This window comes from Mauremys reevesii, linkage group 10 (assembly GCF_016161935.1).
Source record: "Mauremys reevesii isolate NIE-2019 linkage group 10, ASM1616193v1, whole genome shotgun sequence".
NCBI lineage: Eukaryota > Metazoa > Chordata > Testudines > Geoemydidae > Mauremys > Mauremys reevesii.
In genome coordinates, this window is record NC_052632.1 from 22,362,212 (window position 1) to 22,390,058 (window position 27,847).

Here is a 27,847-nt window from a genome sequence, read left to right on the forward strand (position 1 = left end):
TACTTTTCTCCAATGCCATACTGTAGCGATCAGCAAAATAAGTTCTCTGGTTTTGTCTGTGTGGCTTGCCTCATCTAAAATTAAGAATTTCATGCAAGATTTTGTGACCAAATGCATCCCTGTATTCACACCCTACACACTATTGTAATAATCTTTTTACAAAATATGCCTTGTGAGGTATCATTTGAAACCAAACAACTCACTGGTCAATACTATCATACTGAAATGTACATAGCAACATTATATGTAAAATTAGGAATTACCCCTGTATGATGTTAGCACATGTTCAAACCCAGGAAGCCTGACTAGGCAGAAGTTGTTAAACAGGTCTAGCCTAAACAAAGAAATGTGTTTATCTCAGTTTACATATAAGCAGTAAACAAGAGATGGGGACAGCAACAGGGGTAAACTAGTTTCTCCAGAACAAAGGACAAGCTGATGCCTCCAGCCCAGTGGTTTTCAAACTGTGGGTCACTACCCAGTACTGGGTCGCAGAATGTAAGGCACTGGGTCAGCACTGCCAAGAGGGCCGTTAAAAGTCCTATCCGTGGTGCTGCCCGCCTAAGGCAGGCTAGTCCCTACCTGTTCTGACACGATGCTGCACCCCGGAAGCGGCCAGCAGCAGGTCTGGCTCCTAGGGTTTTAGGGGGCTGGGGGGAGAGAAGAGGAAAGAGACCAAGGGGCTCCGCTCACTGCCCCTGCCCCAAGCACTGCCTCTACACTCCCATTGGCCGGAAACCTATAAAAGTGAGGGCAAAAACGCCCTAGGTTATCTTTTTTACTTAAGAGAAAGCATCCAGCATTTTGACTTTGGGGGAGATCCTGACATGAAAATTTGGTTAGTAATGGTGCTGGGAAAATGATTTTTATCTTGAACCAAATCTAGTTAAATTTTAGCTCCTAGAAAGTGTTTTTTCTCTTGTAACCATTTTGGACTTTAATACCTTGCACTAGCTTAAAATCCTTTTTGTAGTTAATTCCCCTAGCCCCCTAGTTAAAATTAATCCAGTGCTGTATTTAAATGGAGCTGTTTGGGAGGCTGCTGGAGATTGACCTCTTATGGGGCTAAGGAGAGAGTCGGCCAGTGCAGCACACACGCATTGGGGAAAATTTGTAATTGGGAGTGCGTTGAGGTCACCCTGCAGGTAGTAACCATGGCTGTGGAGGTCAGAGTTGCCGGATCAGGACTGCAGCTATACCTAGACACTCAGGCTAGGACTGGCATGCCGTTTGTGTAACTCCCACCCTGGGCCACACAACAGCAAAGTACGGTAAGGCAGCCTAGGTTGCAGGGCAGGTAATGACAACCCTTCAGTGGTCTGGGCTGCATACTGGAATGTGACAATTTTATTTTTGCCCAACTCAAAATATGAGCAGAAGGGACAGGACCCAGGATATGCATATTTCCATTCTGTATTTAACCTTATTTTGTAAGCAACAACCAAAAAAAGTACATATAGAGCTATTACGTAAGCTAAAGTTAATTTGTTTTTGTCACTGATCACACGATATTTCAGTTACAGAGAACATAGGGAAGTACTCAGGTGACGTATTTTGGAAAACCACCATTATTTCCTTGTGTTATTCTCACTTACTGATAAGTAACCTGTTTTGGGCAGTACAACTGCAGTTACCAATAAATGTGGTTTGGCACAAGTCTAACTACTCCTCTCCTCCAGAGGAAGTCTAAGGTGATCAATGGGCAGATTTGCACATGGAGCAAGTATTTCAATTATGAACCAAGGGACGAGACCACACCTTTGTCATAAGCAAATTAGGTGCCTTGAACAATAAGGCCTCAATCTCCCATTGAGGCTGAATGGGCAGGGTTAGATGTTAGAAAACAAGTATATGTTTTTATTCTGAATGAACAGCATTGAAGGGGGAAGATATTCACTCCATCCTCTCTGGAACTTGCCAACTCTAACGAAAAGGCAATAGTATTTACTCAGTCTCCCTGCATTTTTATTTATGGCTAGCACAACAGAGTTCTACATAGGATATAAATTACGATGCAGGGTTCTCAATACTAGAGAGTAGCACTAGGGAAACAGCTCTCCATTACTAACTCATTTACCCCCCTACACAAGCACCTTGGCATTAACCACAGAGAGAAGTGAAGGGTAGAGCAGTTGCAATAGTTCACTGCAATTCCTTAGTTTTTGCTTAACCAATGGCCACCAAAACTTCACCTTTGCACAGCAAAACAATACTCTGGGAGCAATAGGATTTTGTTTTTTGGAGAGGAGGTTAGGCAATATTTGGAACAAGGGTGGCAGAGGAATAACTACCCAGTGTGCGAAATGCTGGTAAGAGTATATTCATCTGGGAGGATAACAGGAAAATTACAGCAGTTTGTTTATTTTCTCTTCAGCTACACAATACTCTGGTCTCAGACAGACATCCCAGCCTCAGATTAGCCACCCCTTCATAGTATGTGCTTTGTAACCATTTGTGTATTTATCATCTGCATAAGTGTGCAGTTTAAGAAACCCTGAAAAGTTCCACCACCATCTTACAGAATGGGGCCTGGAGGGTATTTTAAACATGTTAAGCCTAAGGCCTTGAAGAACTTAAGCCAATAAAGTTTTAGATGGGTTTAAACTCTTTAAACCCCACCAAGTAGGGAGGAAGGGGAGATAAGAGGTAGAACCTAAGTGGTCTGTCTTTAATGCATGTCTATCTCTACATAGAGCCTAGCACAATTATTATTACTTAAGAACCCTGATCAACTGCTACCTTCATGCAAGACTTACCAGCACTACTTCATGCTTTTCATTTTCTGTTCTTAATTGAGCTCTAACCTCCTAGCACAGGAATCTGGACAATACAAATAGCTCGTTGCAATGCAGGCCAGTACTGAAGAATACTTTTACTCACTGTTTTTCTGAATCCTTCCACCTGTGTAGTCAGTCACTGAATTATTTCCTAACACAATATTTGTAAAAATATTAGCCTGTAGACATGGCGGGAAGGAGTGTTCTTAAGGGCCCTTCACTAAACTGAGCTGCAGGAAGTGGTTACAGATAGAACTGCTAGGAGATTATGCACATTGCTGCAAAGCCACAAGCTCCCTTTTGTTTGCTGTCAAAACACTCAAAAGATAGAGGTCAGTTTATGCATCCAGGTAAACGGTTAATGTTCATATTTCAAACAGGTATGCCAAGTCATCTGAATAAATCCAGGAAGATTTAACTCTTTAAAATAAAAATACTTAATAGCATTTATTCACCATATTAAGTCACCACAGTAAAACTGTACAAGCTACAAGTAACCCAGGAAAGTTAAAAGCTACTAAAAACAGTAGAAAGACATACACAGCTTGTTGAAAACAGACTAACACTGTCAGATCAAGGAGACAATGGTTGATATACACTAGAGAGATCATGAGAACCTGTATTCAAAATGAAATTTCAAACAAAAATAAAGATGTCATGGCTACAAGTATTATACAATGATAAATACTTCAAAAATATATTAAGATATATGGAAATTCTGGTTTGACAGGGAAATCCAGAGAAATTCCAGCCTTCACTGGATTTCCAAATATACCAATTAAAGTCTTCAATAGTTAAATTCCTTTCAGTAAGAACAGATTTTGCAGCCATTTCTGCTTTTATATCAGTCCTCACCTATTTGTAGTGTAGCTGCATACTATTCTTAGTCATATTTCCTTAATATTAAGCCATAATGTTCTTTACAACATAGGTACTCATTGCTCTAGACTAACCAATGAATTGCCTCGCAGTATTATGTGCAGTGCATCACATTTGGAGTTATAAACCATGTTACGTTACAGTTAGTGTTAGCTCACCTTACAGCATAGCTGAAGTTGTGTTCTAAAGTTACTCCCAATTAAACAAAATACCTTGAACAAAGGGTTTGGTTGCAAGACTGCCACTGCTTATTCTAGCATAACATTAAATACTCTGAAGTTACAGTACATGAATGAACTATGGCAATATTTAGATTACATCTTTCAAAGAAAGAGGTCCAGAGGATGGTCAGAGCTGATAAGCAATGTGTGCATGCACAAATGGTGGTTTCGGTACATATTTTCATTTGTGCTGTTACTGAGTAGCAAGTAAAGCAGTTTATAGCCAAGGATGTGGTAAGACGACAATTCTCCAAGCCAGTTTAAAAATATAAACTTCTATCTTCTTAAAGAGACAATCCTATAGAAAATAGACTGAAATCTAATTGGCAAGTTGGCAGTTTGTAGAGTACTTTCCATTGCAAGATCCACTGGATCAGCCTATCGTACAGCCAAGAGAACAGCTAATCCTGCTAGTCCAAACCCTGCTGCTGCCATGATAGCACTGCTTATGGTACTGCTCTGGTCAGTTGGTTGAGAGCCATGTCCATTGAAGAAATGACAGAAGCCATCCTAGAAAAGCAAAAGAAAGTGAGAATTTGAGTCTATTTGGGGTAAAGCAAAGACAACCATGCTTTGTTATTTCAGTTGTTCACTACTTTGAACACCATACAGATATTTAGACGACAGATATCGATATACTAAATGTCTCCATTTAGGAAGATAGTGGTTGCACCACAAACCATGTATACCATGAGCCTATTTTTGCCTTTTCTTTTTTTTTTTAAATGCCAGTGTCTGAACAGAGGTGGTTGTATTTTTTCCTTAATTCAAGTCTGGGAGAATATTTGAAACAGTGCATGGAAATTTCCACTTGAGATAGAAGTCTTAAGGCAGCCCCTTCTCCCAGTTCCATGCATGATTCTGATTACACATGCTACTTGGAAAGTCTGCAAGTAACTCAATTCAGAGTTGACCTATGACAGAATGAAGCTGGCAGCTGCTCTTCCAGATCTTTATTCATGATAATCAAGAGTGGCAGTAATACAACACCAGATGGTCATGTTTGAACTCTGTTTGGCAGATATCTACGTAAACAAGTTATGCTCTTAATTTCTTCCGGAACTTTGTTCTTTACACTTTAATTTGTGCAAACAGTTAATGCATTTTTTGGTAAATGATAGTTTACGTTTTAGCCAACAGCCATATTTCAATTAGCATTCAGGTGAGCAAGTGAACACACACACAAATCACCACACAACTTTTCCCCAAAAAACCCCCACAAAGTAATTAAGCCAAAGGCTCTTAGAAAAAAGTTGTATTCTTATTTGTACCAGCATCAAATGATCAGTACTATTTAAAATGATGTTTAAAAGATTGTGGAATACCTAGCATTTAGTTCTGAAATGCAGAGATATTCGATTTCAGACTTTTAAACAATCATTTTGACTGTTCTCCAGATGTGTATTCCAAGTACAATAGAAAATTCTGCTTTGAGTCATTTACAATGACTTTGGGTATATAATTGGTCAGATTTTTTTTATCATTATAATTTATTCAGAGAGCCTCATTAATGCAATGACAGTTTTGGAAGCAAGTGGGGAACACTGGGTACATCAAAGGAATCAATATATAGCTTAGTGGTGACTTGATATACAAATGAAATTCAAGACTCACATGTCAGTTCTGGACTATAAATATTTGGTGTTCCTACTTTGAAGTGTGTTGCTGAACTTAATACAATAATCTGGTCTACATCTGTACTTTAAATTTTCAGTTAAGCTTAGGGCCAAATCCTTGTCCCAGCAAAGTCAATGGTAAGCTTTTCATTGACTTAATAAGGGCAGGATTTGATACAAAGGTATTAGACGTGTAAATGTGTTTGCTTAGACTGATTTGAGAGCTTTAAACAAGGCTAGCCCAACAGCATGTCAGGACACTTCTAGAAAATACATCTAGCATATTTCACATCCCTCATATCCTCAGTATGTTACTTGTTGGTTAAGATATGCTAAAACACAAGTTCAGGCAAACATAGGGTCTTCTCTTAATTGAAAGAAAGGCATAGCGTTTGAGTACTTCAGAGTGCACACAAGCTTATTCGCATATTAACAGAAACATAACTTAAAGCTACATTGTGGCTTTGAAATGTTACTTGTTGATTGCTTAACATTCACAGAGACTAATAAATGACGTTCTTGGAACCCTTGCCCAAATTCTTTCATTCACTATATCAGACTTCAGCAGACTCTGCCTGGAAAAAACAGATGTTCCCCTCTTAGGCTTTATTTGAAAATGGAGATCTGAATGCATATTTCTATGAATTATTCCACCTCTAGTATTATGGCATTCTTCTGAAGTTGATTATGCATTGTATCAGCAGAAAATCTAGTCCCATATCCAGTCTGACAATAGCCAGTATCAGATGCTTGAAGGATTTTCAACCTATGTCTTCACTGCCAAGTTCGCTTGGGTGTGAGTAACTGCACTACAAAGTGGTATCAAGTTCCTGGGTTGACACCAGTGCTGCATTTAGGGTGACCAGATGTCCCAATTTTAAAGTGACAGTCCTGATTTTTGGGTCTCTCTTATATAGACTCCTATTACACCCCCCCCCATCCCCGTCCTGATTTTTTACCCTTGCTATCTGGTCACCCTAGCGGCACGCACCTAGGTCTGTTGCTAGGAATTCTGGGGACATATCCCATGGTTCTTTGTACTGCAGTAGGCAGAGCTCCTCTGATTCTTTCCCAATGAACTGTGAGAGAACTTGTCTGTTCTGGGCACATGGAGGAATTGTGGGAAGGAACTGAAACTATCAGCACTTGGGCTGTGTTGTAACTGCAAAGTGGGTTGGTTACCAGCCCAAAAAGCAGATCTTGTCTCTAACCCACACACCCCAACTATATCAGCTAGCCCAGACTGAAAGCACAACTAAATTCAGGTGAAAGGTTTGTGTGCATTTTCTTGAGTGTTGGCCTCAACCCTCTCCAGAGCTCAGGCAAACTGCTGTGAAGATATACCCATATATGGTGGTCACATTAATATTAAAGCCCAATGAGGAGAGGAAGTAAATTTCCCCTATCATTTAGTGACTGAACTATGCCTTGAAGCATGAGGGTGCGCAGCCTTTTTAATACGGATCTTCTCTAATGTAGGAGTGGATGTTCTTATCAAATGAAGCAATTTTTTAATCCTACTAAGTTTTAGATTCAACTCCATGACAATGGACTTCCACAAGATTGCTTCCTCTTCCCTTTTAATTTCATTGGGTGTTCTATTTTGAAACACACCCAGTTTAATTTATGTAAGAAATAGAACACCAGTTATATCCCCTCTACTAGGATTCTGTCTCCGTGTGTCAGACTTGTATTTAAAAAAAAGTAACAAGTAGCAGATTTATATTTTGTTGCAAAATGTTTTGCAGCAAGGAACTAACCTAGGTTAAAAAAAAACAAACAAGCCACTTATATATGAATGAATCCCCATTCCAACCTAGTTCTGCAGTCTGACTGGGTTTCAGACCACAATGTTTGTACAAATTTAGATGTACCTTTCCACATTTAGCAATAATTATGAAGTGTTGCTACTGTGTGTGACCACCTTTTGGTAACACTTCCTCCACTGAATTGCCTGAAATAAGACACCTTGAGTATACTAAATATGCCCTGACTCCTCTCCAACTGGATTAGAGCAGGCAGTTTGTGCAGCTGCAATCCTATTAGGGTTCCATCATCTAATCTCTACTAGTGGAAACAGGCAGAGCCTGAGCAGTGACTATGATCCAGGGTCTCCATGAAGTCCTGCTATAGTGATAAAGTCTCATTTCTACAAGCCATCTCATATGGAGATAAAAAGCCCCAATACTTTTTTCACCAAAGGCTTCATGTCATGCATCCCATTGTTTATAGAGTGCAAACCGATTCCAGCCACCAGCTTCAACTTCACTGTCAAAACAACAGGGTAGGAAAGATATCAAAATCTTTTCTACATGATAACTTCAGTCAGTTTAACTCCCAGTGGTAACAAGTCCACTGGGCAACACTAATCTGTTTAATGCTTCATCACAGCTAGACAAGATACAACTTCAGTTCCCCTCCCCCAACCCCCTTACCCACAGAGCGTACACTACCGAGAATACCATACAAAGAAATAGGAGATTAAGAATTTAGTTAGTGAAGTGTTACACTCCACTCTCCCAGTTTGCATAAGCGAATTAAGTTAAGAGACTAGACAGTGACAAGTTATCTAAATATCCCACAGTTTATAAGTCACTATGGCAGTCTCTACACTATAATGCATAGCCACATTGGCAAGACACACCAGCATTTTAAAATTAGTGTCAGAAATTTGGTTCTGCTGGATAGAAATAGGTCTGCAGCATTCAACACTCACTCTAGGAAACACGGCATCTATATTAACAAGCTTGGAAGCTGTAATTCACCATTGGTGCAAGCAGCAGTAGCACTGTGACACAGGAAGAACTTTAGTGTTACTACTATCTCATCTACATTAGAGAATCCACTATGGATAAATAACAATTATGTTATTAGTGTGTACAAGGTAGTGCAGTGCTGTGTCTAGTGTCCTTTCTTGCAATGGGTGTTTAATTTATCTGAGTGACACAAACACTGGTTTGTCAGAGCACTGCATGACATCAATTGTCCCACATGACTGAAAATCCCACATTCCATCTGCATTCAATAGAGCTGTGCTAGGAAGTGTCCCCCACCCCCAGTGTGGACAAGATCTAGTTTGGATAAAACTGTTTGAAACTAAGCATAGCCTGGCATGTGAAGCCAGCAGACCCCTAGACTACAATATGTCGGACTATCAGTAACAAAGGTTCCCTCCCGCCCCCCAAGTGGGGAGAGGTGGTTTGGCAAATGGACTGCCTAGGGAGATCAGGGAAGCTCTTTCACTAGGGGATGGTTTAGACACAACAAATCCTACATCTTGGCAGCGGGTTACCCAACAGGACGCTCGCAGTCCCGTCTAACCGTGTGGGTCTATGATTCCGGAGAGAGGGGAGGACGAATCACACCGGGGTCAGGGAAGCTCCAGGCCACAGCATCCTCCCCAGGGCCTGGGACTGCAGAGCTCCCATATATGGGAAGATCCCCAGCCCTGCGTGCAGACTGAGCCACGCTCGCGCTGTACCCCAGTGCGCGGGGGGCGGCTGCTGCTGCCCCCGGGAAGGAGCGCGCTGCGCTGGGGCAGGGCCCGGGGCCCGGAGGGGCTCTCTCCAGCGGGCAGTCAGCCCCGGCCAGGCGGAGCCCGCCAGCAGCCGAACGGAAGGGTTTCTATGCTTAGTCCGCGGCTCAGGTCGGAGCCTCCCCCAGCAGGCGGCAGCCCCCTCGCCAAGGCGGGACCACGCGGCCCCGGGAGCCCCGCCGCGCCAGGCCCCCCGGTCCCCAGCCCGGCCGCCTTACCCAGCCGCCGTGCGCCTCCAGCCACTCGCGCTTCTCCTCGGCCAGGTAGGAGGCCAGCACCTCGGCCAAGCGGCCCGCCTCCTCCCGGCTGCCCTGCTCGGCCAGCGCCGCCGCCAGGCTCCCCGCGAACACCACCAGCGCCAGCACCCGGCCCCAGTTCAGGCCGCCCTCCGCCTCCAGCTGCTCCGCCACCCGGCTCAGCAGCGCCGCCGGCTCCCGGCGCTCGTCCAGGGCCAGCGGGCGGCAGGCGCGGAAGAAGGGCCGCTCCCGGCTCTCCAGCTCGCTGGCCGCCCGCCGCAGCGTCTCGGCCGCGGGGCTGGGCGGCGGCAGCGCCGGGTCCCCCAGGCGGTGCTGGAAGTAATCGCCCAGCAGCAGCGCCGTCTGCTCCTTCAGCGAGCCCGGCATGGCTGAGCCCCAGCCCCGCCGCCCGCCGCGGACTAAGCAGCCACCCCCCGCCCCCGCAGCGCCCACGTGTCCCCGGCATTGTCCGCCCCGCCCCGCCCCGCCCCGGCGGGCAGCGGCTCCCCGCCGGCCGCTAGGGGGCGCGTCCTGCGGCTCCTGCCCCGGGCCGGCGGTGGGTGCCTGGGCACGAGGGTCCGTGTCCTGCCCCGGGTGCGGGTCCTCAGGCACTAGGGGGCCGCGTCGTGTCCCGGGGCTGGGGCCGGAGCATATCTGGGCACTAGAGCCCCGTGTCCTGCCCCTGGGAGTGGGGCGGATGGGTACCGGGGCACTAAGGGGCGGCCTTCCACCCTGGGGGTGGGTCCCCGGGCACTAGGGAGATGTGTCCTGCCCCGGGGGGTTGGAGGGTATCCGGGCACTGGGGGGTTTGCATCCTGCCCCGGGGGCAGGTACCCAGGCACTAGGGGGCTGTGTCCTGCCCCGGGGGGGGGGGTATCCGGGCACTGGGGGTCTGCATCCTGCCCCGGGGGCAGGTACCCAGGCACTAGGGGGCTATGTCCTGCCCCGGGGGGAGGGTATCCAAGCACTGGGGGTCTGCATCCTGCCCCGGAGGCAGGTACCCAGGCACTAGGGGGCTATGCCCTGCCCCGGGGGGGGGGGTATCCGGGCACTGGGGGTCTGGATCCTGCCCCGGAGGCAGGTACCCAGGCACTAGGCAGCTGTGTCCTGCCCTGAGAATGGGGCAGGAGGGTACCCGGGCGCTAGAAGGGCCAGGGAGATGACTTTGTATCTGATAAATGTTCACTATGCACCTAATAGTAAGGGACCTTTCCAGTGCTTATTACAATACCCTAGCCTATTAATATTATTTCTAAACTAAACTATCAGGCAGAAAACATGGTAACTTTCCTGCCATATTAATAAAAACAGTCTAGTCCAAGTCTTCCCTTGCGACTGGCTTATACACAGGTTTTGTACTGGTATAACTTTGTTGGTTAGGGATGTGATTTTTTTTTTAACCAACATGATTATAACCCCTAGGGTGGCTGCAGTTGTACTGACATTCCCTTTCCTGCGCAGGAATAAGCTATATAGGTACTAATCCATACTTAATTCTTGAAACCAGTATAGTTAAAGCAGTTCAGTTTTTGTGCATAGACAAGTCCTCACTTTATCCCCATGTAAATCAATAGTAAGAGGGGAGTCATGCTCATTGTTTCTTGGTGGTTCAATTCACAGCTCCTGAACCTTCAGATTTATTTATATGCCAGATCCTGTTCCCAAGAAAAGTGAAGGGAGCAGGATTTGACCTGTAAAAATAACATCCATATGCACTACAGAAATGTGGATGAATTTTGTAGTGACAACAGGGTTTCCACTGCATGTTTTTACACACCCACTTCCATATTTCTCCTTCATTAGAAGCCAAACGGATGTGATTGCACTTACACATTCTTGACCTGCCTGACATCTTTGGAAAATAACACACCAAATACACAGCACCCACCTGGATTCTTGTAAATGCCAGGAAACATACTGGATTCTTTTTAGACAAATATCAAAGTGAAATTAATCATGTGAAATGTAAACTAATTGCATTTACATATAAAAATGGGAGGCAAGAGGAGCTACTTATGATATAAAATGTCAAAGCATTATCTTAGTCAGGTGTTGTCAAAAAGCTGTGGGTCATAGGATTAAAAACTATTACATTAAAAAAAGTGAGAGATGAAAACAGTTTCCAGAATTATGAACAAATTAATGGTTGAAAATCTCCACGTGGCTGTTATTTATTTCCAGATCCACAGACAATCCAGACGTATTTACTGTATAGGTCAATTGTCACACACAAACAATCTGGGGTGGTGCCGTTAAGCCCAAGCTCGGACCTGTAGATATGCCTATAAGATTCTGGCATGTATTAAAACATTACTGGTCCAATCCTGCATAGCCAAAACTGCCATTTAAATCAATGGGAATTGCAGGTGCACAAAGGAATATTGGCTGTCTGGGTTTTGCATTTACCAAAACAACACAATGACATTTTCTCTTACGTGAGCTTGTGGCTAAAGCTCATACAAAATTTAGAGCTCAGAGTCATTTCTTTTATGAGAGCCGCTGGACCAAATTCAGAGGTGCTTTTCAAGTATCTATTTTTAGGCAAGATTAAAATAAAAGTAGTGCATTAGGTTAGTGGCTATACAGTGCAGCATATGGCAGAGGTGGGGGGAGAGGGAGGCAGAGAAGACTCAATATATACAAAAATGTGCTCATTAGGCAGTCTTCAAATCAGAACAACTGGATTCCTGGAGGATTGGAAGAAGGATTCAGTACCTTTCACTGTGAGGTCATGAGTTCAACTCCAGCCCAGGCTGGTAATGATCAAAATAGCTGAGAATGGCTCCTGAGAATAGAGTTGGTGGCAGTCGAGGTGTCCAACATCACTATTGTTGATAAGTGACAATCTCAGCAAAGAGGCCAATAAGAGAAACTGACTGGGATGTACGTTGAAGTGCCCTCTCACTCCTACAGATGAACCCTTTAGAATAGGATCAAGACCCATTATAGGGCAGCTAATGTTGCTGTCCCTGTCCTGTGCAAAAGGGAAGTCTTCCATCTTGAAGACGACATTACTTTTTATGAACTGCAAATCTACTCAGAAATAGTCTAAAGATATAGATATTTGGAATCAATCCCACTGCAGCTTGTTGTGGTTAGATCACTATCAAGAACTGGCCTGTTCTCCTGGGTTCATTGTCAGGGCAAACTCAGTGTAACAACCCCATATAAGGTAATTGATTTTTTACCAGGGAAATTTAACTTGGGCTTATGAGTTAAGTTTTGGATAAGAAACCTGGGATGTTACCATTTTCTTTTCACTAGGACAACCGCATAAAATTGTTTAAATCAGAGCTTTCCCCTGTGATTGTAAATCTTCCAGCAGGAATTTGCTATGGCATTTCCCATGGCAAGAGAGATAGCCAGTAACTACTTCTCTAGCATATTCCTGTTCCTCCCTTCCTGTTTATACGTTAATTTTGTTTAACAGAACGAAGCAATGGATGTTTGACAGTGAATTGGCCCTTGATGTAGCTTCCCTTTTATACTCAGTACTTTGAACTTGTTTACGGTCAGCCTGCTCAGTCCCTCTGCATTGTATCTCATTTACCACTGCTCCCCAACAGTGGATACTTCTGCTTATTACAGATCTAAGCGGTATTAGATATGTATAGTTACAAAGTTTTTCCTAATATTTAACCTAAATCTCTTGCTGCAGATCTTGTCCCACCTTCAGTGGACATACAAAACAATTGATCACCGTCCTCTTTAGAACAGCCTTCAAAATATTTCAAGACTATTGTCAGGTCCTCTCCCCTAGTCTTCTTGTCTCAAGACTAAACATACCTAGGTTTTTTTAAAACCTTTCCTCATAGGTCAGTTTTTCTAAACCTTTTTATCATGTTTGCTTTCCTTTGGACTCTCTCCAATTTGCCCCCATCTTTCCTAAAGTGTTGTACCCAGAACTGGACACAGTACTCCATTTGATGCCTCTCCAGTGCAGAGTAGAGAGACAATTACCGTCTGTGTCTTACATACAACACTCCTGTTAATACACCCTAGGAGGATATTATACTTTTTCGCAACTGCATAACATTGTTGACTCGTATTAAATTTGTGATCCACTGTGACCCCCAGAGTCTTTTCAGCAGTACTTCCTCTTAGCCAGTTTCCCCATTTTGTAGTTGTGCATTTGATTTTTCTTTCCTAAGTGAAATAGTTTGCACTTCCGCTATTGAATTTCAACTTGTTGAACACAGATAAATTCTCCAATTGGTCAAGGTAATTTTGAATTCTAATACTGTCCTCCAAAGTGCTTGTAAACCCTTCCAGCTTGGTGCCATCTGCAAATTTTATAAGCGTACTCCATTATCTAAATTATTAATGAAAATATTGAATAGTACTGGACCCAGAACTGACCCTTGCAGGACCCCACTAGATACACTCTCCTGGTTTGACAGCAAACCATTGCTAACTACTCTTTGAGTACAGTCTTTCAACCAGTTGGGCACTCCTCTTATAGTAATCTCATCTAGATCACATTTCCCTAGTTTGCTTATGAGAATATCATGCAGGAGTGTGTAAAAAACCTTACTAAAATCAAGATCTCTCACATCTACTGCTCCCCTCCCCATCCACTGGTTAGGCCAGTAATCCTGTCAAAGAAGGAAGTTAGATTGGTTTTCCATGATTTCTTCTTAACAAATCCATGCTGGCTATTCCTTATAATTCCTATTATCCTCTAGGTGCTCAGAAATTCATTGTTGAATAATTTGTTCCAGTGTCCTTCCAGGTATAATACCCCATGTCCTGTTTCCCTTCTTAAAGATAGGTACTATGTTTGCCCTTCTCCAGTCCTCTGGGACCTAACTCATCCTCCAGCAGTGTTCTCCTTTTTCCTTGCCAAAGGGATGGAGGAATTAGCAGATATTATGTGAGATCTGTCTCCGCAGCATTGCCTTTGCTCACTATGGCTCTTTCCACATGGCAAGGAACACAAATACTCTCTAGCATATTCAGATTGACTGTATCAGGTCCTTCATAAGACAAATGAGCTGTTGGTTACAGAGCAAAGTCCTTGGTGCCATGAGCATATGCCAAGGAGTGGAAACAATAGTGTAATCAAAAGCATCTAATTTATGTGCAAGATGACTATAAATACACATTTTCTCAATATGTAAAATATGATTTATTATATTTAGGCCATTCATAAGTATCAACACAATGTAGTATGTTCAAGAACAATATCTTACCAATAAATATTATCTAAACATTAATATTAATCTTTTGAACAAATGCATACAGTGTAGTAACTCAATATTGCACAATGAGCTCCAGATGACATAGTACAATTTCCATAGTGCATTCAATTTGTTACAGAGATAATTTGCCACAAATATTGCAAAGCATTGGAGCGGACGTTTCCAAGCAGGAACAAATGAACTATTTCAACAACGAGCGAAGGCTGATCTTCTCCAAGTAAAGTGAATGATTGTGTCAATGTCCTAAATTAATTAGTTCTGGATTTATGGAACTAGATGTTTTCATGAATGAGGAGACTTAGTTTCAAATACAAACATTATACACTCAATTTAAAAAAAAATCACTTTTTAAGTTGAAGTTATTGATATTTTAGTGTGAACTACCAACCCCAAGAACCAATTGTTTACTCTTCACTGAATCTAAGTATAAAATTTATCTTTCATCTTTTCAGAGATGTACCTTATTCATTACATTTTGAGAGCCTGACTGTACTACTCTCACTCACAATGAGTAGTGCCTTACTCCTCAAATACATCCATTCAATGCAATGGGACTATTTTAGCAGTAAGGTACCATTCAGTATGAGCAAAGAAGGCCCAGTCTGGCCCTTAATAGTTTTCAATATATGAATACAGCTATAGCTTTATATATATAATTCGATCTGTATGGAAAGTTGTCATTGTATATTACATGACAACTTTCACCCATAGGGCCATATCCTGCAAACATCGGTTGCTAGACATTGTTGGATGAGGAGTCCCATTGACTTGACTCACTGTAGTAAGCAGTATGGCTGTAACAACTGTTGGCACAATTGGGCTCTTAAAAAGTGTTCCCAATTTTCACTTTTGTGCATTCTCCATATAGGCTCTGATCCTACAGTCCTTTTAGGATAAAACATTCCTACCTTCAATGGGAGCTTTGTCAATGGAAGGACTGTGGAATTCAGCTCAGAGAGTCTGATTCTCAGTTATACTAAGGACATTTTATGCTGCTTTGACATTGTAAAGGGGCCTTAAAACTGAAATAGATTACATTTATAGCATGTTAAGGCTGCTTTCTACAGCTAGAATGGTATAAAGTGGCCTTAGAGTAAATGAGAGCCAGGATCAGAGAATGAGTATGGCTGACTTGAAAAGATTGTATTATCACTATCATTATTAGTGCTTAGAAGTAGTATCTCTTTAATTCAAAGAAAATTCACTCACCAAGTGATACAATTAAAAATTTCAATGAAACTACTGGTTAAAATATTACCTCGTGACTATGTAAACCATGAATTATACTACTCGTTTTTGTAGCTTATCTTTACAAGTTTAATTGAATTCTTTAAATTCAGGTCACAGAGGTGAAATAGTTAATTTCATCTAAAAGGATATAAGAAAAACAGAGATTGAAATGACTTTTTTTAAACAAGAAAATATACTTTTTATGACAGCTAGTATCTTCAACATTAGATTATTTGCTCCCTAATTATTACCATTGTGGAATCATCTGTAACTCCATCATAAAGTGAAGTATCAGAAAGTGGATTTGCTTTCTAACTTTTCACATCAAAATTCAATGCACTACTACGGAATGTTTCAAAAGTCATAGACGATACCCAGATAAAGTCAGGTGTCTGGTTTTTTTTCCCCAAATTTACTTTAAAAAAAATCAATTCTTGCAAATAATAAATACATAATGTGCACTGGACTACAAAATTCTATGATACAGATGATTTCAGAGAAAAGTCTGGTTTTAGAATGATCTAAACTATCTCTAATAAAAGAAGGTAGTCTCAAAAACAGAATTAAAAACATTTTACTATAAGTTGATGTTTGCTATGTATTAAAAGCAGATTACCTTTACTATCTAGTTGTGTTTATTTGTGTTTTCAGTAACAACATTTGATAGTGTAGCTAATATACTGAATTTATTCCTGGCTAACAAGTTGTCCTAGCTTGTTTTTTTGTGTTTGTTTTATTTTGATTTGCCACTCATCAATAAGTCATGAAAACTACAACAGAAATGCTACATCTTTCTAAAGGACATTTCACATTTGCAGATTGAAATTTCCTTTTTTTTTTTTTTTTTTGTAGCCCAAGGTTTCAATCTTCATTTGTATTTGAAAACAGCATTGCAGCTTACGCCCAGATCTGTTGAGATAAAAGTCGAACAATTCTTTAGAGAATTATAGTTTATTTTCCATACAAACACATAGGTTTTACACAAAAGCCTGGTTAATTTGCAAGAGAGCCAAATTCTTTTCTTGGAACTTGTAAATTATGTTAATGGTAAAAGAATTGAGGGTGGAGCAGTTACTTTAACTGATAATTTCACAATTTTCCAGTGTTTAATTGTTTAGTGATAATGTTCTGCTAACACTTTCTTTTAATGGTGAATATATTCTTGACCTGGGGAAATATTTAGGCCTTATCTACTGTTTGCAGCAGTAGCCATGATATTACTGGGCTTTAATGTCTTTGAAACAACTGGTTTCATATTCCATCCCCTGGACATTTTCTATAATGAATTTACCAATGGAAATCCCTGTATTTTTGGAAAGAAAAATCCCTTACTCGTAGAGTGTGATCCCATGATCCTGAGCAGAATGCAGTTCCATCAGGTGAAACTCGTAAGGTGCTAACTCGGTTTTCATGACCAAACAGAATGGATACACGAGACCCTTTCAGAACATCCCATACATTTATGGTGTAATCATTGTAACCACCAAATAGTAGGCGACCTGCAAACAGAATCACATTTATACAGAATAATGACTTAAATGGTTAAAATTAAGTAATAACAGTTAATGAAAGGAGAGGAAGGAGGGTTTTCTGGCTGAAGCAAAACCTGTTTGTAAGAAGTTTGAGGCAGAGTCAGGAGTAGAAGTCAGATCTCCTGATACTCAAACCTATGCCTTAAATACAAGGCCATCCTCACTCTACTTTCATGGGCACTATAGGATGTTGCTCCAACACAAAGGTGTATATGTTCATTCTAAATTGGACTAAATTACTCTTTATGCACTCCAAACTAATATCATGCAAGTCCAGCCTCAGATTTTGGGTGCCCACTTTGCTACAGAGAATGACACTTAACATGTCAATATCGTGGCTCTGCATGGATATTAATTGCCAGTAATAGCTCACCAGTGGAGGCCATCTTCTGCAACTGAAAAGTAATGGTATTTGAAACCTCTTTTTTAAAAAGAGAATTCAAAATTCCATGATTGCACTTATTAAAAACATGCAATATCTTTCAACGGTTACAGATGAGAGATTAATTCAAAAGAGGGATATAGACTGAAGGCAAATAGAACACTTTAATAATTAATATCTGACAAAAATATTCTGATGATATTCTGGGTATGATTATAAAATTGTTTATAAAAGGTTACCAAGTGATTATTATAGCTTGTTATAGAGTCCAACAGTTCCTTATCTTGCTCACAATTGTGGCTTATATAACCACCTACAGCAACTTCTACTCATGTACTTATAAGCACCTATATCATATACTACTCAGGTCTGTAACATGCTTGTAACATCTATATCATTTATTAACCTTTCATGAACTATTTATAGCTGTACTCTAAATACAAAAATTGACCAATATTCTATTTCTAGTTGCATGTGAGGTGGATTTAAACATGATGGGTGAAATCCTGGCCCCACTGAAGTTAATGGCAAAATTCCCATTGACTTCAACAGGGCCAGGAGTTTACCCCATAGCCACATATTATTTGTTGATAAAATTAAAAAATAACCAATTACATTACTTAATAAAAAAATATTTGACAAAGGAAGAAGATATTTTAATGGATGGAAAATTTCTTTCCATATTTAATTTAGCTCTTGTTTGTAATAACAAATGTTCTCAATTTAAACTGAAAAAGTATTACATTACAACTTCAGCTGCATCCCAGTCTAAATGCCTCCCCGCAGCAAAAAACTACATATCCCCCAAAATTAAAAATCTTACCACTGAGAGAGAAATCCACGCTAGACGCTCCAAAAATGATGCTCTCTTTGGAATAAATTGCTACTTCTCTATCTGCACGAAGGTCATATAAACGACACTAGAATTAAAGCAAAAACAACATCTGTTCAACACTAAGGACTAGACCCAATTGCTGCCCCCTCACCCTGTGCAAAGCATGAGGAGGAAGGGGACAGGAATTCCAACCCTGTGGGCAAGATGTGGAATGGCCGTGCAGCTTCTGCTCTTCTGCCCATGGACTATAAGAGTACCTGGGACCACTACACAGGCTGTTTAGACATCTGGATCCTAATTGTGATCTAAATGCCCTAAGGCTGACTGGCCTAAACTGAGTGATCAGCTGGCCATTCCTCAAATCATCTCTCTATGCTGACATAGGGAGGAACTGTGTGTTCCTGAATTCAGAGTATACACATACAGCTCTTCCACAGTGCCCTCCTGCTTCATTGTGTGTTTACAATCGGAGGGTGGGTACAGCTTTTTAGGGCTGGCCAGAAAACAAGAATTCCATTTCACACAAAAATGGAGGCTTTCAGAATTTGTTTTCATTCTGAATCAGGACGAAAAACAACGTTCACAATTTTTCATGAGAAACCAGAGAGGGAAATTCCAGAAAATTCCATCCTAGACCCGAGAAAGCTTCCCAACGAAAGTTGAACCACAATCAATACATTTCCACACAACATTTCGGTTTTGATTTAGAAGAATCAGCATTTTCCAACCAAAAAAGCACACACCTTTTGCTGAAAAATTTCCATTCAGTCCTACTGCCTTTGGCTTCACATGCCCATTACTCTATTATTTGCCAATATGTTTTAACTTGTTTAATATGGAAACTTCTATATTCAGACCAAAAGTTTCAGCAGCCTGGAGAACAACACTTACTCAGCCCTGAAATCATGTGTGCTTTTGAAACTGTATTTCAACTAACCTGCCTCAATAAGTTAAGTCTAAGCAAACACTGGCTAGCTGGGGTTGTTAATATTAAGTCTTACTAATGAAAAGTGGCTGATATTCAAGTCTGTGCATAAAGCAGAGACTATATTATTCACAGACCTGTTATAAACTGCCAGGTATTTGAAGTCAGCATTTCCTGGCGCTATGAGCTAATGAATAATTCTGTCAGAAAATTCTGACAAATGGGTCAGTTCACTCCAGGTGAGAAAAAGCTTACATCAACATACATTTTTGACAGCCCATCAATCAGTCAGGCTACTCAGTTCCACAGCATCCCCAGGCATTCTTTTTGGGTGACAGAAGTCTTACAGTGCTGCTCTCAACATTCTCAATGTAAAGCAGCAATTTGCTATTTGTAAATTTTTTAAAAAAAAAACAACCACCCAGTAGTCAGAGGAACTGACCAACCTCCATCCCCCAAAGTATGAAGATGGAATTTTCCATTCTTCTATTTAGTTTGGAGGAATTCACACACAATTGATTAGATCGGATTTGCTTTTTAACTAATAGAACAGTTGCCATAGTTTGTGGCACTTTTGAAAAATGAGTGTGTTCTCATATGAATTTTAGTGATGGAGAATTCTCTATTTCCTTGCCTCCACAACGTAGATGCTTACTGTATGATACCCCTCTTTGCTAACATACACTGTACTCTCAGCTAGATGTATTCATTTATAACAGAGGCTTTTGGCTTCTAAAAACAGCATGCACTTTCTCCAGAAAGCACACAAAATGTCTGATCCCAAACCCATTGAAGTAAATAGGAATGTTTCCATTGAGTTAAATCAGCTTTGGATTAGGCCCAAAATTTGTTACATTGTCCGAGTACTTCAGTAGGACTTTGCGTCTCACCCAAGTTTAAAGGCAATGCTTGAGCAAACAGAAAATATCTCCAAATTCCTTCTGAAGATCCCCCTTTGAAGTCTAACAAATTTCAGCCCAGATTCTGATTCTTTTGTACCCATATGGAGACCCATTGACTGCAGATGAGGATCATGTTGGATCCTTACGGAATAATAGTATATTGTATGTAACATGCTGACTTAATGTGCCATGTCCTTTTCTAGGGTCTTATTCATAGATATGAAGGTCAGAAGGAACCATTACATCATCTAGTCTGACCTTCTGCATAATGGAGGCCATAGAATTTCATCCAGTTTCTCCTGTATTGAGCCTATTAACTTGAGTGTGGCTAAAATATACCTTTCACAAAAGCATCCAGTCTTAACCTGAAGACTTTCAGAGTCAGAATCAACCACTAAATAGAGGATAACGGCCTACTAATGCTACTAGCTGCTGGAGTTACTCCTTTACATCAAGGGATAGAGAACTGTGAGTTGGTGCTTAAAAACTCATATCCAACCCATATCCTGTCTTTGCTGATACCTCATGATGGGGCTGTCGTATGTTCATCACTTTTCAGAGGGTAAAGCTGAAGTTAGTTTCTTTAAGAATTTCTCTCTGAAGTGAGAACATACATTTGAGTGAAGTGCAAACACACATATGGATACAGCATCAATCATTCTCCACCTGAACACTTGGAAGTTGGACAGTCTATACTCCAGAAGTAGGTTGGTACAGTGCTAAATATTGCTTGTGTTTTTGTGCCTTCATGATTGTTGCAGCCCAGAGTACATTAGACCGACACAGTGCTGACAGACTGGCCCACACAGAGCAGCAGCTTAAAGCTACCTTTGGCACAATCACTTGTGACTTATGCTCTGTATCATCTGGCCTCACCAGAGGATCTGGGCCAGATCCTAGAGCAGCCACAGAGGGGAAGGAGTTTAGACCTCCTAGCAGTTCCCAAGAATGGAGCACAATTTAAAATGGCAGAGAGTCAGTCGAAGATTTTAAGGGAAAATTTTTCAGCTGGACACTATTTATGTGCCTACAAAACTCGGGGGAGCATACAGCAGCACATGCAAATTTAGTTTGCTGTGTAAACAGATGTGACTGCAAATTTTACAGGCAGATTAATGGAGGGAGTTTGAGTATTTGCCTAAAAATCTTTTTGAAACTCCTTGTATGCCTCCCATAGTGACCCTGCTGGAAGATCTCACACAGAAATCATCCCAACCAAAACCTTCCAAAGGCCATCTAGGAATTCTGCAAGCATTTCCCTATATCTGCATATTAATAACTTGGGTCTAATAAAATCACTTCATGTCAGCTGTGAATTTGGCCCATTCTTTGTAGGGATTTATGATATGAGACTTAACAAATCTTTTCCAAATGAAGTTCTTGAATGAACTTACTGTGGCATCATCAGAGCCAGAGGCAAAAGCATCCCCACTTGGGTAGTATCTGTGCAGGGGGACAAGAGAGTACAATAATGTGTTAGGCAAATGAAGTAGGCTTTCAGAAATAACATCAACACGTAGCTTAATATTACGCTGTTGTAAAAGTATTCTGCCAGAAATGCACTGACCTGACGCTATTGATATCGGATTCGTGAGTCTCGAATGACTGGATACACTGTCCAGACCTCATGTCCCAAACCATTGCTTTCTTGTCACACCCCTAAAGAGAGAAATAATTACCCCCGTTATACACACACCAATTCACACAGGTGAAATCAACCCCACATAAGATTTAAACACCCCCTTTCAATCCCCACTAAGCTCTGCACCTCACATCTCCTAAAAGGATACACTTTAGCAAAGCTGCTTCCAGACACTGCGGCTATATTTTCAGAAAGCCTGAAACTTGCTCCCCCTTTTTATGAGCACACAAAGATTTGCAGGAACAAATCCGAGCACCTGCACCACTTACTGCCTGTTTGGCACCTGCAATTGATTAGAAGGAGGCACCAGCACTCAGATTTGCACCTGCAATTCAGTTATGCATGTAAATGTTGCAGTACAAAAGATGGGCCAGAGACCCCCTGAAACTTTACCCCTAGGGGTCTGGCAGAAACACATGCAGTGAGATTGTACAGAAAAACCTTGCAGTTGTTTCTGAAACTTTCTGGAATAAATACATTACGATTAGATAGACAGGTAGAATACTCCCCTGCAGTATGTAAAATGAGCTGTTGGAAAATTACAGGCGGCAAAACAATCGTTCAGTTAAACTACTCAGCCACTCTGTCTTTATCTTTTTCATCCTTTGTCCCATTCATTTCCTTCCTTTCTTCCCCAGGAAATGTTCTCTTGTTGTGAACACTACTTTAATAATCACAAGAAGCACAAGACTTACTGTCTAATTACACTGAGTTACAACAGGTAAGAAAGTGGGTTTCCTGTTTCTTATACGGACAGCACTGGTGGTTGAACATAGTGCTGAAAGTCAGGATCCTCCTGAGTTCTAATCTTGGCTCTAATGCCGACTCGTTGTGTGGCCTTTGGCAAGTCACTTGGGTCCAGATTTTCAGAAGTGGCTTCTAAGTTTGGGCACCCAGTTTTAGAAAGCACTAGGGCAGGGGTGGGCAAACTACAGCCCACAGTCCGGATCCGGCCCGCCAGCCCTTCTAATCCGGCCCTCGAGCTCCCACTGGGGAGCAGGGTCTGGGGCTTGCTTGGCTCTCCAGCCAGGGAGCAGGGTCGGGGGCCGTGCCACGCAGCTCCCAGAAGCAGCAGCATGGCCCCCCTCCGGCTTCTATATGTAGGGGCAGCCAGGGGCCTCCACTCTGCACACTGCCACCGCTCCTGCAGCTCCCATTGGCCAGGAACCACAGCCAATAAGAGCTACAGGGGCGGTGCCTGCAGACAGAGCAGCGTGCAGAGCCTCCAGGCCGTGCCTCGCGTAGGAGTGGGAGAAGGGACATGACACTGCTTCCGGGAGCCACTTGAGGTAAGCGCTGCCCAGAGCCTGCACCTCTGAGCCTCTCCCTATGCCCCAACCCCCTGCCCCAGCCCTGATCCCCCTCCTGCCCTCCAAACCCCTTAGTCCCAGCCCAAAGCACCTTCCTATACCCCAAGCTCCTCATCCCCAGCCCCATCCCAGAGCCCACACCCCCTTCTGCACCTGAACCCTAATTTCATGAGCATTCATGGCTCGCCATACAATTTCTATTCCCTGATGTGACCCCCGGGCCAAAAAGTTTGCCCATCCCTGCACTAGGGCCTAATTTTCTGAGCTGATCAGCACCCCACACCTCCAGCTGAAGTCAATGGGAGCAGCAAAAGGTCAGTATCTCAAAACAGTCAAGCCCTAGTAGTTTATAGGCCCAAAAATAGAGGCAGCCAAAATTAGAGGAATACACAACATGATGTTTGAATCTCCAGTGGCCGTTTCTTACCAGCTCTCCTACAGTTGCTACCAGTGGTGGAGATGCAGTGCAGCAGCAGCAGGGTGGAAATCAATTCTTGAGTAGCCATAGCCCAGGGCTGTTCATGCCAAGTGCCACCTTCTCCTCAAACACTAAAAATCACTTTCTGGTGCTCTGCACTGCTGTCCTAATGTTGTTTCCGTAGTTGTATTGTGCAATTCCCACCATGCCACTAAACTCCTGCACTGACTCTTTCATCATTTAACATGTTTGATATAAAAAATTACTACTTAGTTCATATTTTATGGTGCATTCTTCAAATGACCTTAACTAGAAAATGAAACAATTGCAATAATCTCAGCCGGGGATAGCTCCATCCATGGCTCTGAAGCCATTTGCTTAATAGCTAGTTTGGTATTAAACATATCCGCAAGAAAAAGAGTGTAAAGAATTTTCCAACTGGGCCTGCTATTGCAAGGTGCAGAGCACGACTTGGGAAGGGTTAACTATACTCACAACTCCCACTGAGATCACCCAGCCACTCCTAAGAGGTACTCAACACTTCACAGGGTCAGGCCCACAATGGTCTCATGGAGAAGACACTGGCCTGGGAGTCTTGTCTTTGCCACTGACCTGCTGCGTAACGACCTTGGGCAAGTCACTTCACTTCTCTTTGCCTCTGTTTCCTCCCCCAGCTTTTGTCAGTCTTGCCTGCTTAGGCTACATCTACACTGCAAGCTATTGGTGAGATCCCCTGCTCACGTACGCATACTTGCACTAGCTCGATGACAGCTAGTGAGAGTATAAATAGTGATGTAGCCACGATAGCACTGGCAGTGGTGCCTGTTTAGCCAGGCAGTGAACAAACCCACGCACATACTCAGCATGGCTAAGCTGTGCCGCCATTACCCAGGCTACTGCGGCTGCCCTATTGTTTGGACTTGAAGTACTGCGAACGCCAGCTGGAAATCACACCCCTAGCTTGTAGTATAGGCATAGCCTAAGCTCGTCAGGGCAGGGACCATTTCTTACTACGGGTGCGTGCAAACTTAGCATAATCAGGCCTTGATCTCAGGTGGGGTCTCTAGGCACTACTTTGATACAAATAAGAATAGAAACAAACATCTGCAAATCAGTGATAAGAAAAAAATTCAGATTTTTGGGGTGGGGGAAATCATATTTAAAGAACTATGAAAACAGTAACATGAGAAGAGAGGGTAATAACTAGACTTGGCATAGGAAGCACTCTGCCTTCCTTTCTGTTCAGGTTTCCATAGTCACCATGTGGTGAACATATTATAGGCCCATCCTGCTATGGGTTACTGCTTAGTCAGTGTCTTCCTCCTCAGCAGACTGTGTATATGCATTATTTATTTTTAAGAAGACATAATTGGTGGTTAAAATAAACAGTCTCCTCGTGATCCATTCCTCTCTCTTTTAAATCCCTTGTGAAATTAAATCACATTTCTTCACTTATGATGTCATTATTTAAATGGAAGAACTTTCCTTCTGGTACCAAAGCACCAGATAATTAATGCTCTGCCCAGAGAAGGAAATACATTGGAAAGGGAACATTTTGGATTTCAAAACTCACTCACATTCAGGGCCCAACCCTGCGTTCCTTGCCTGTCCACTACTCTCACTGACATCTACAGGAGTTTGGGATGCAAGAACAATGTGCAACCTGGCTCTTCACATACACAGTTCTTGCGCTGATTCCTCTGTGTGGAGACAGGTTCTTTAAAGGGGTAAAATTTACCCCATGCGGAGCAGGATATTCATTTTTAGCGGAATTAAAAGGGTGTTGAGTATTGAAACCAAGGGTTCAACTCTGAGGGCACACTTGGCACAGTTCAACAGGAAAACGCAGAGGTTACTCTAAGGCCTGGTCTACACACTATTTTTAGCTCAATCGTTAAAACTGGTCAACCCTTCCTGCGCATGCAGTTGCCCCCATGTAAACATGATGATATGGGCATAGCTTAATTCCTTACATTTATGGAAAAAGCAATCCTGGTATATGCACCTTTACACCAAAATAATTGCACCCACACTAGGGGGCTGTACCACTTTAACTATACCAGTGTCAAACTAATATAGGGGACATCTTCACTGCAGAGTTAACTTGATTTACCAGCACTTGAATTACTCCACTTGAGTTAGGCTAGCTCAAATGAGAGCAGCCACACTGTGAAATAGCATTTGAGCTGCTGTGTCCACACTGGGGCTGCACACACACTTGTGTGGCATGAAGATTTCTGGAGTCATATACTGTTGTTCTCTGCACTGCAGTGACCTTAATGGCTCTTTCTCAGTGAACTGTGAGAGAGAACCTGTCTGTCCTTTATGGGCACTGGAGGACTAGCAGCACTCAAATGGAGCCAGCCTGCATCTACACTACAGACTTATCATGTTAGCAGCTGATGAATTGTACTAATTTGACCTGTAGCCTGTGCCCCCTGAAGGACCAGCCAACTTGTGTTGAAATCACCATCACACTAGAGTTAAGGGTTTGTGAGTGAGAACAGGACTCGAGTTAGGAACAACACTCAAGTTATAACTCAAGTTAACTTTGCAGTGAAGACAAGTCCATAGTTAAAGCAGTGGGTGAAGACAATCCCTAAGACACCTTTATGCCTCCCTGATACTGCCCGACATGATGTCAAAACAGCCTCCACCATAACTCAGTTGTGCAGCTGGACAGAGCAGTCCCCTAGCAACCAGTCAAGGATCAGGTGAAGTTCTGTGTGCTTCTGTCCCATTTCTGCCATCCCCTCTCTGATATTCCCCTAGGCTGAGGAGATGGGAGAGCAAGTGGTATAAATCCTTGATGGCCTAATTAAAGTAGCTGAATGTGCCGTTAGTGCTGCTGAAGGGCAAAGGGCACTTAGTGATGGGTGAAGATCTGGCCCCACATCTCTGTAATACCTATGGATGATCTAACTTGTGTTGATGCTAAACCAGTCCCCGAGCTACCTCCAGGCTTCTGGGAGGGGGTTATCAGAAAGATGGCATATGCATCGACTCCCCCACCCAGGCGAATTGAGCAGTGCTCTGGCACTCCTGATCATCAAGCTCTCATCCAGGTAGGGAACAAGTAGGGTGAAGAAAAGGAGGCAAGTGTGAAAAGCCATGTGCAGCATAACAGAATCCTATCTCTGGAAGGCCTACACCACCTTCCGCTCTATGAACGTTTACTGCTTTAACACTTGGTCTTTCCCCTTCCCATGGGAAGCTTTTGATCATGTGATGGATTATTTTAATGTAGGGTGGTATTTGCTAAGTACGTTAGCTACAGAGCTACAGTCAATCTGATGGGGTTTGGGTTTGACCTTTCAGGAAAAGTGTGCTTGCAGTGACAGGACTAGATGCTCTGTATGGTCTCTCCCCATATATCCCACCCTCACCTTTACACAACATCCCAAACCTCCCCTTTTCCTACATACCCTTCCTTTCCCCTTCCTTTAGTCCTTGTTTTATATCATAAAATAAAAATCCCACTTACCCCAGACACAAATGTATTTCCTGTTTCAGAAGGGGCCAGATCCAGGCACAGGACATCAGCCCCATGCCCATGAAAACTCTGCAGAAGCTGCCCACTCTCAACATCCCAGAGGGCACACGTTCCATCTCCACTAGCGGTCAGGATCTACAGTAGGTGAGAAAAGGGCAACAGTACAACATCACATAAAAGCCTCAGGTTCACTCAGAAACCATTGTGCCTCCCATGCACAATGAACTGGATTTTACAGCAGAACCTCACAATTACAAACTGATCAGTCAACCACACACCAAAGCAGCAGAGAGCAAAATACAGTACAGTGCTGTGTTAAACAAACTAAAAAAATAAAGGGAAAGTTTAGAAAAAGGATTTGACAAGGTAAATTAAGATGGTTAAAAGCAGAATTTTTTTCTGCATAGTAAAGTTTCAAAGCTGTATTAAATCAATGTTCAGTTGTGAACTTTTGAAAGAACAACCATAATATTTTGTGCAGAGTTAGGAACAACCTCCATTCCCAAGGTGTTTGTAACTCTGAGATTCTACTGAACTTAATGTGCAATAGATCGGAATCAGTAAACCAACGTGGAGCTCAGCATGGTTTTCTCAAAAGGAACGTGGCGGGGTGGGGAACAGAATATTGTGATAGACACAGTAAATATTAACTTAATTCTGTTCTCAGTTGTTTGCGGGGACACCAGCTAGTGCATCCAAGCTTATGATCTGCT

The 27,847-nt window shown here is 42.4% G+C and overlaps 2 protein-coding genes across 3 annotated transcripts in view; both read right to left on the reverse strand.

The window, feature by feature from the left end:
* Nucleotides 1-3,198: 3,198 nt before the first annotated feature.
* BCL2L10 (BCL2 like 10) lies at nucleotides 3,199-9,672 on the reverse strand. Its single transcript, XM_039493231.1, has 2 exons — nucleotides 9,247-9,672; nucleotides 3,199-4,387 (listed from the first exon to the last, which is right to left on the reverse strand). The coding sequence occupies exons 1-2, from the start codon at nucleotides 9,649-9,651 to the stop codon at nucleotides 4,256-4,258; spliced, it is 537 nt and encodes a 178-aa protein (XP_039349165.1). The 5' UTR covers nucleotides 9,652-9,672; the 3' UTR covers nucleotides 3,199-4,255.
* Nucleotides 9,673-14,402: 4,730 nt separating this feature from the next.
* GNB5 (G protein subunit beta 5) overlaps nucleotides 14,403-27,847 on the reverse strand; it is a 44,182-nt gene continuing 30,737 nt past the window's right edge. For both annotated transcript variants that reach the window (XM_039492804.1, XM_039492803.1), the window contains 6 exons: nucleotides 27,126-27,269; nucleotides 21,839-21,930; nucleotides 21,666-21,714; nucleotides 18,433-18,529; nucleotides 17,028-17,194; nucleotides 14,403-16,604 (listed from right to left, as the gene is read on the reverse strand). In XM_039492804.1, coding sequence (XP_039348738.1) covers nucleotides 16,593-16,604; nucleotides 17,028-17,194; nucleotides 18,433-18,529; nucleotides 21,666-21,714; nucleotides 21,839-21,930; nucleotides 27,126-27,269 — 561 coding nt within the window. In that variant the 3' untranslated portion in view covers nucleotides 14,403-16,592. The remainder of the gene's footprint in view (nucleotides 16,605-17,027; nucleotides 17,195-18,432; nucleotides 18,530-21,665; nucleotides 21,715-21,838; nucleotides 21,931-27,125; nucleotides 27,270-27,847) is intronic.

Excerpts from the sequence above, each read along its gene's own strand:
- BCL2L10 (XM_039493231.1), bottom strand. The coding sequence starts at position 9,651 with ATGCCGGGCTCGCTGAAGGAGCAGACGGCGCTGCTGCTGGGCGATTAC. Across the intron at positions 4,388-9,246 it reads TGGAGGCGCACGGCGGCTGG|GATGGCTTCTGTCATTTCTT; the intron begins GTAAGGCGGCCG and ends TTGCTTTTCTAG.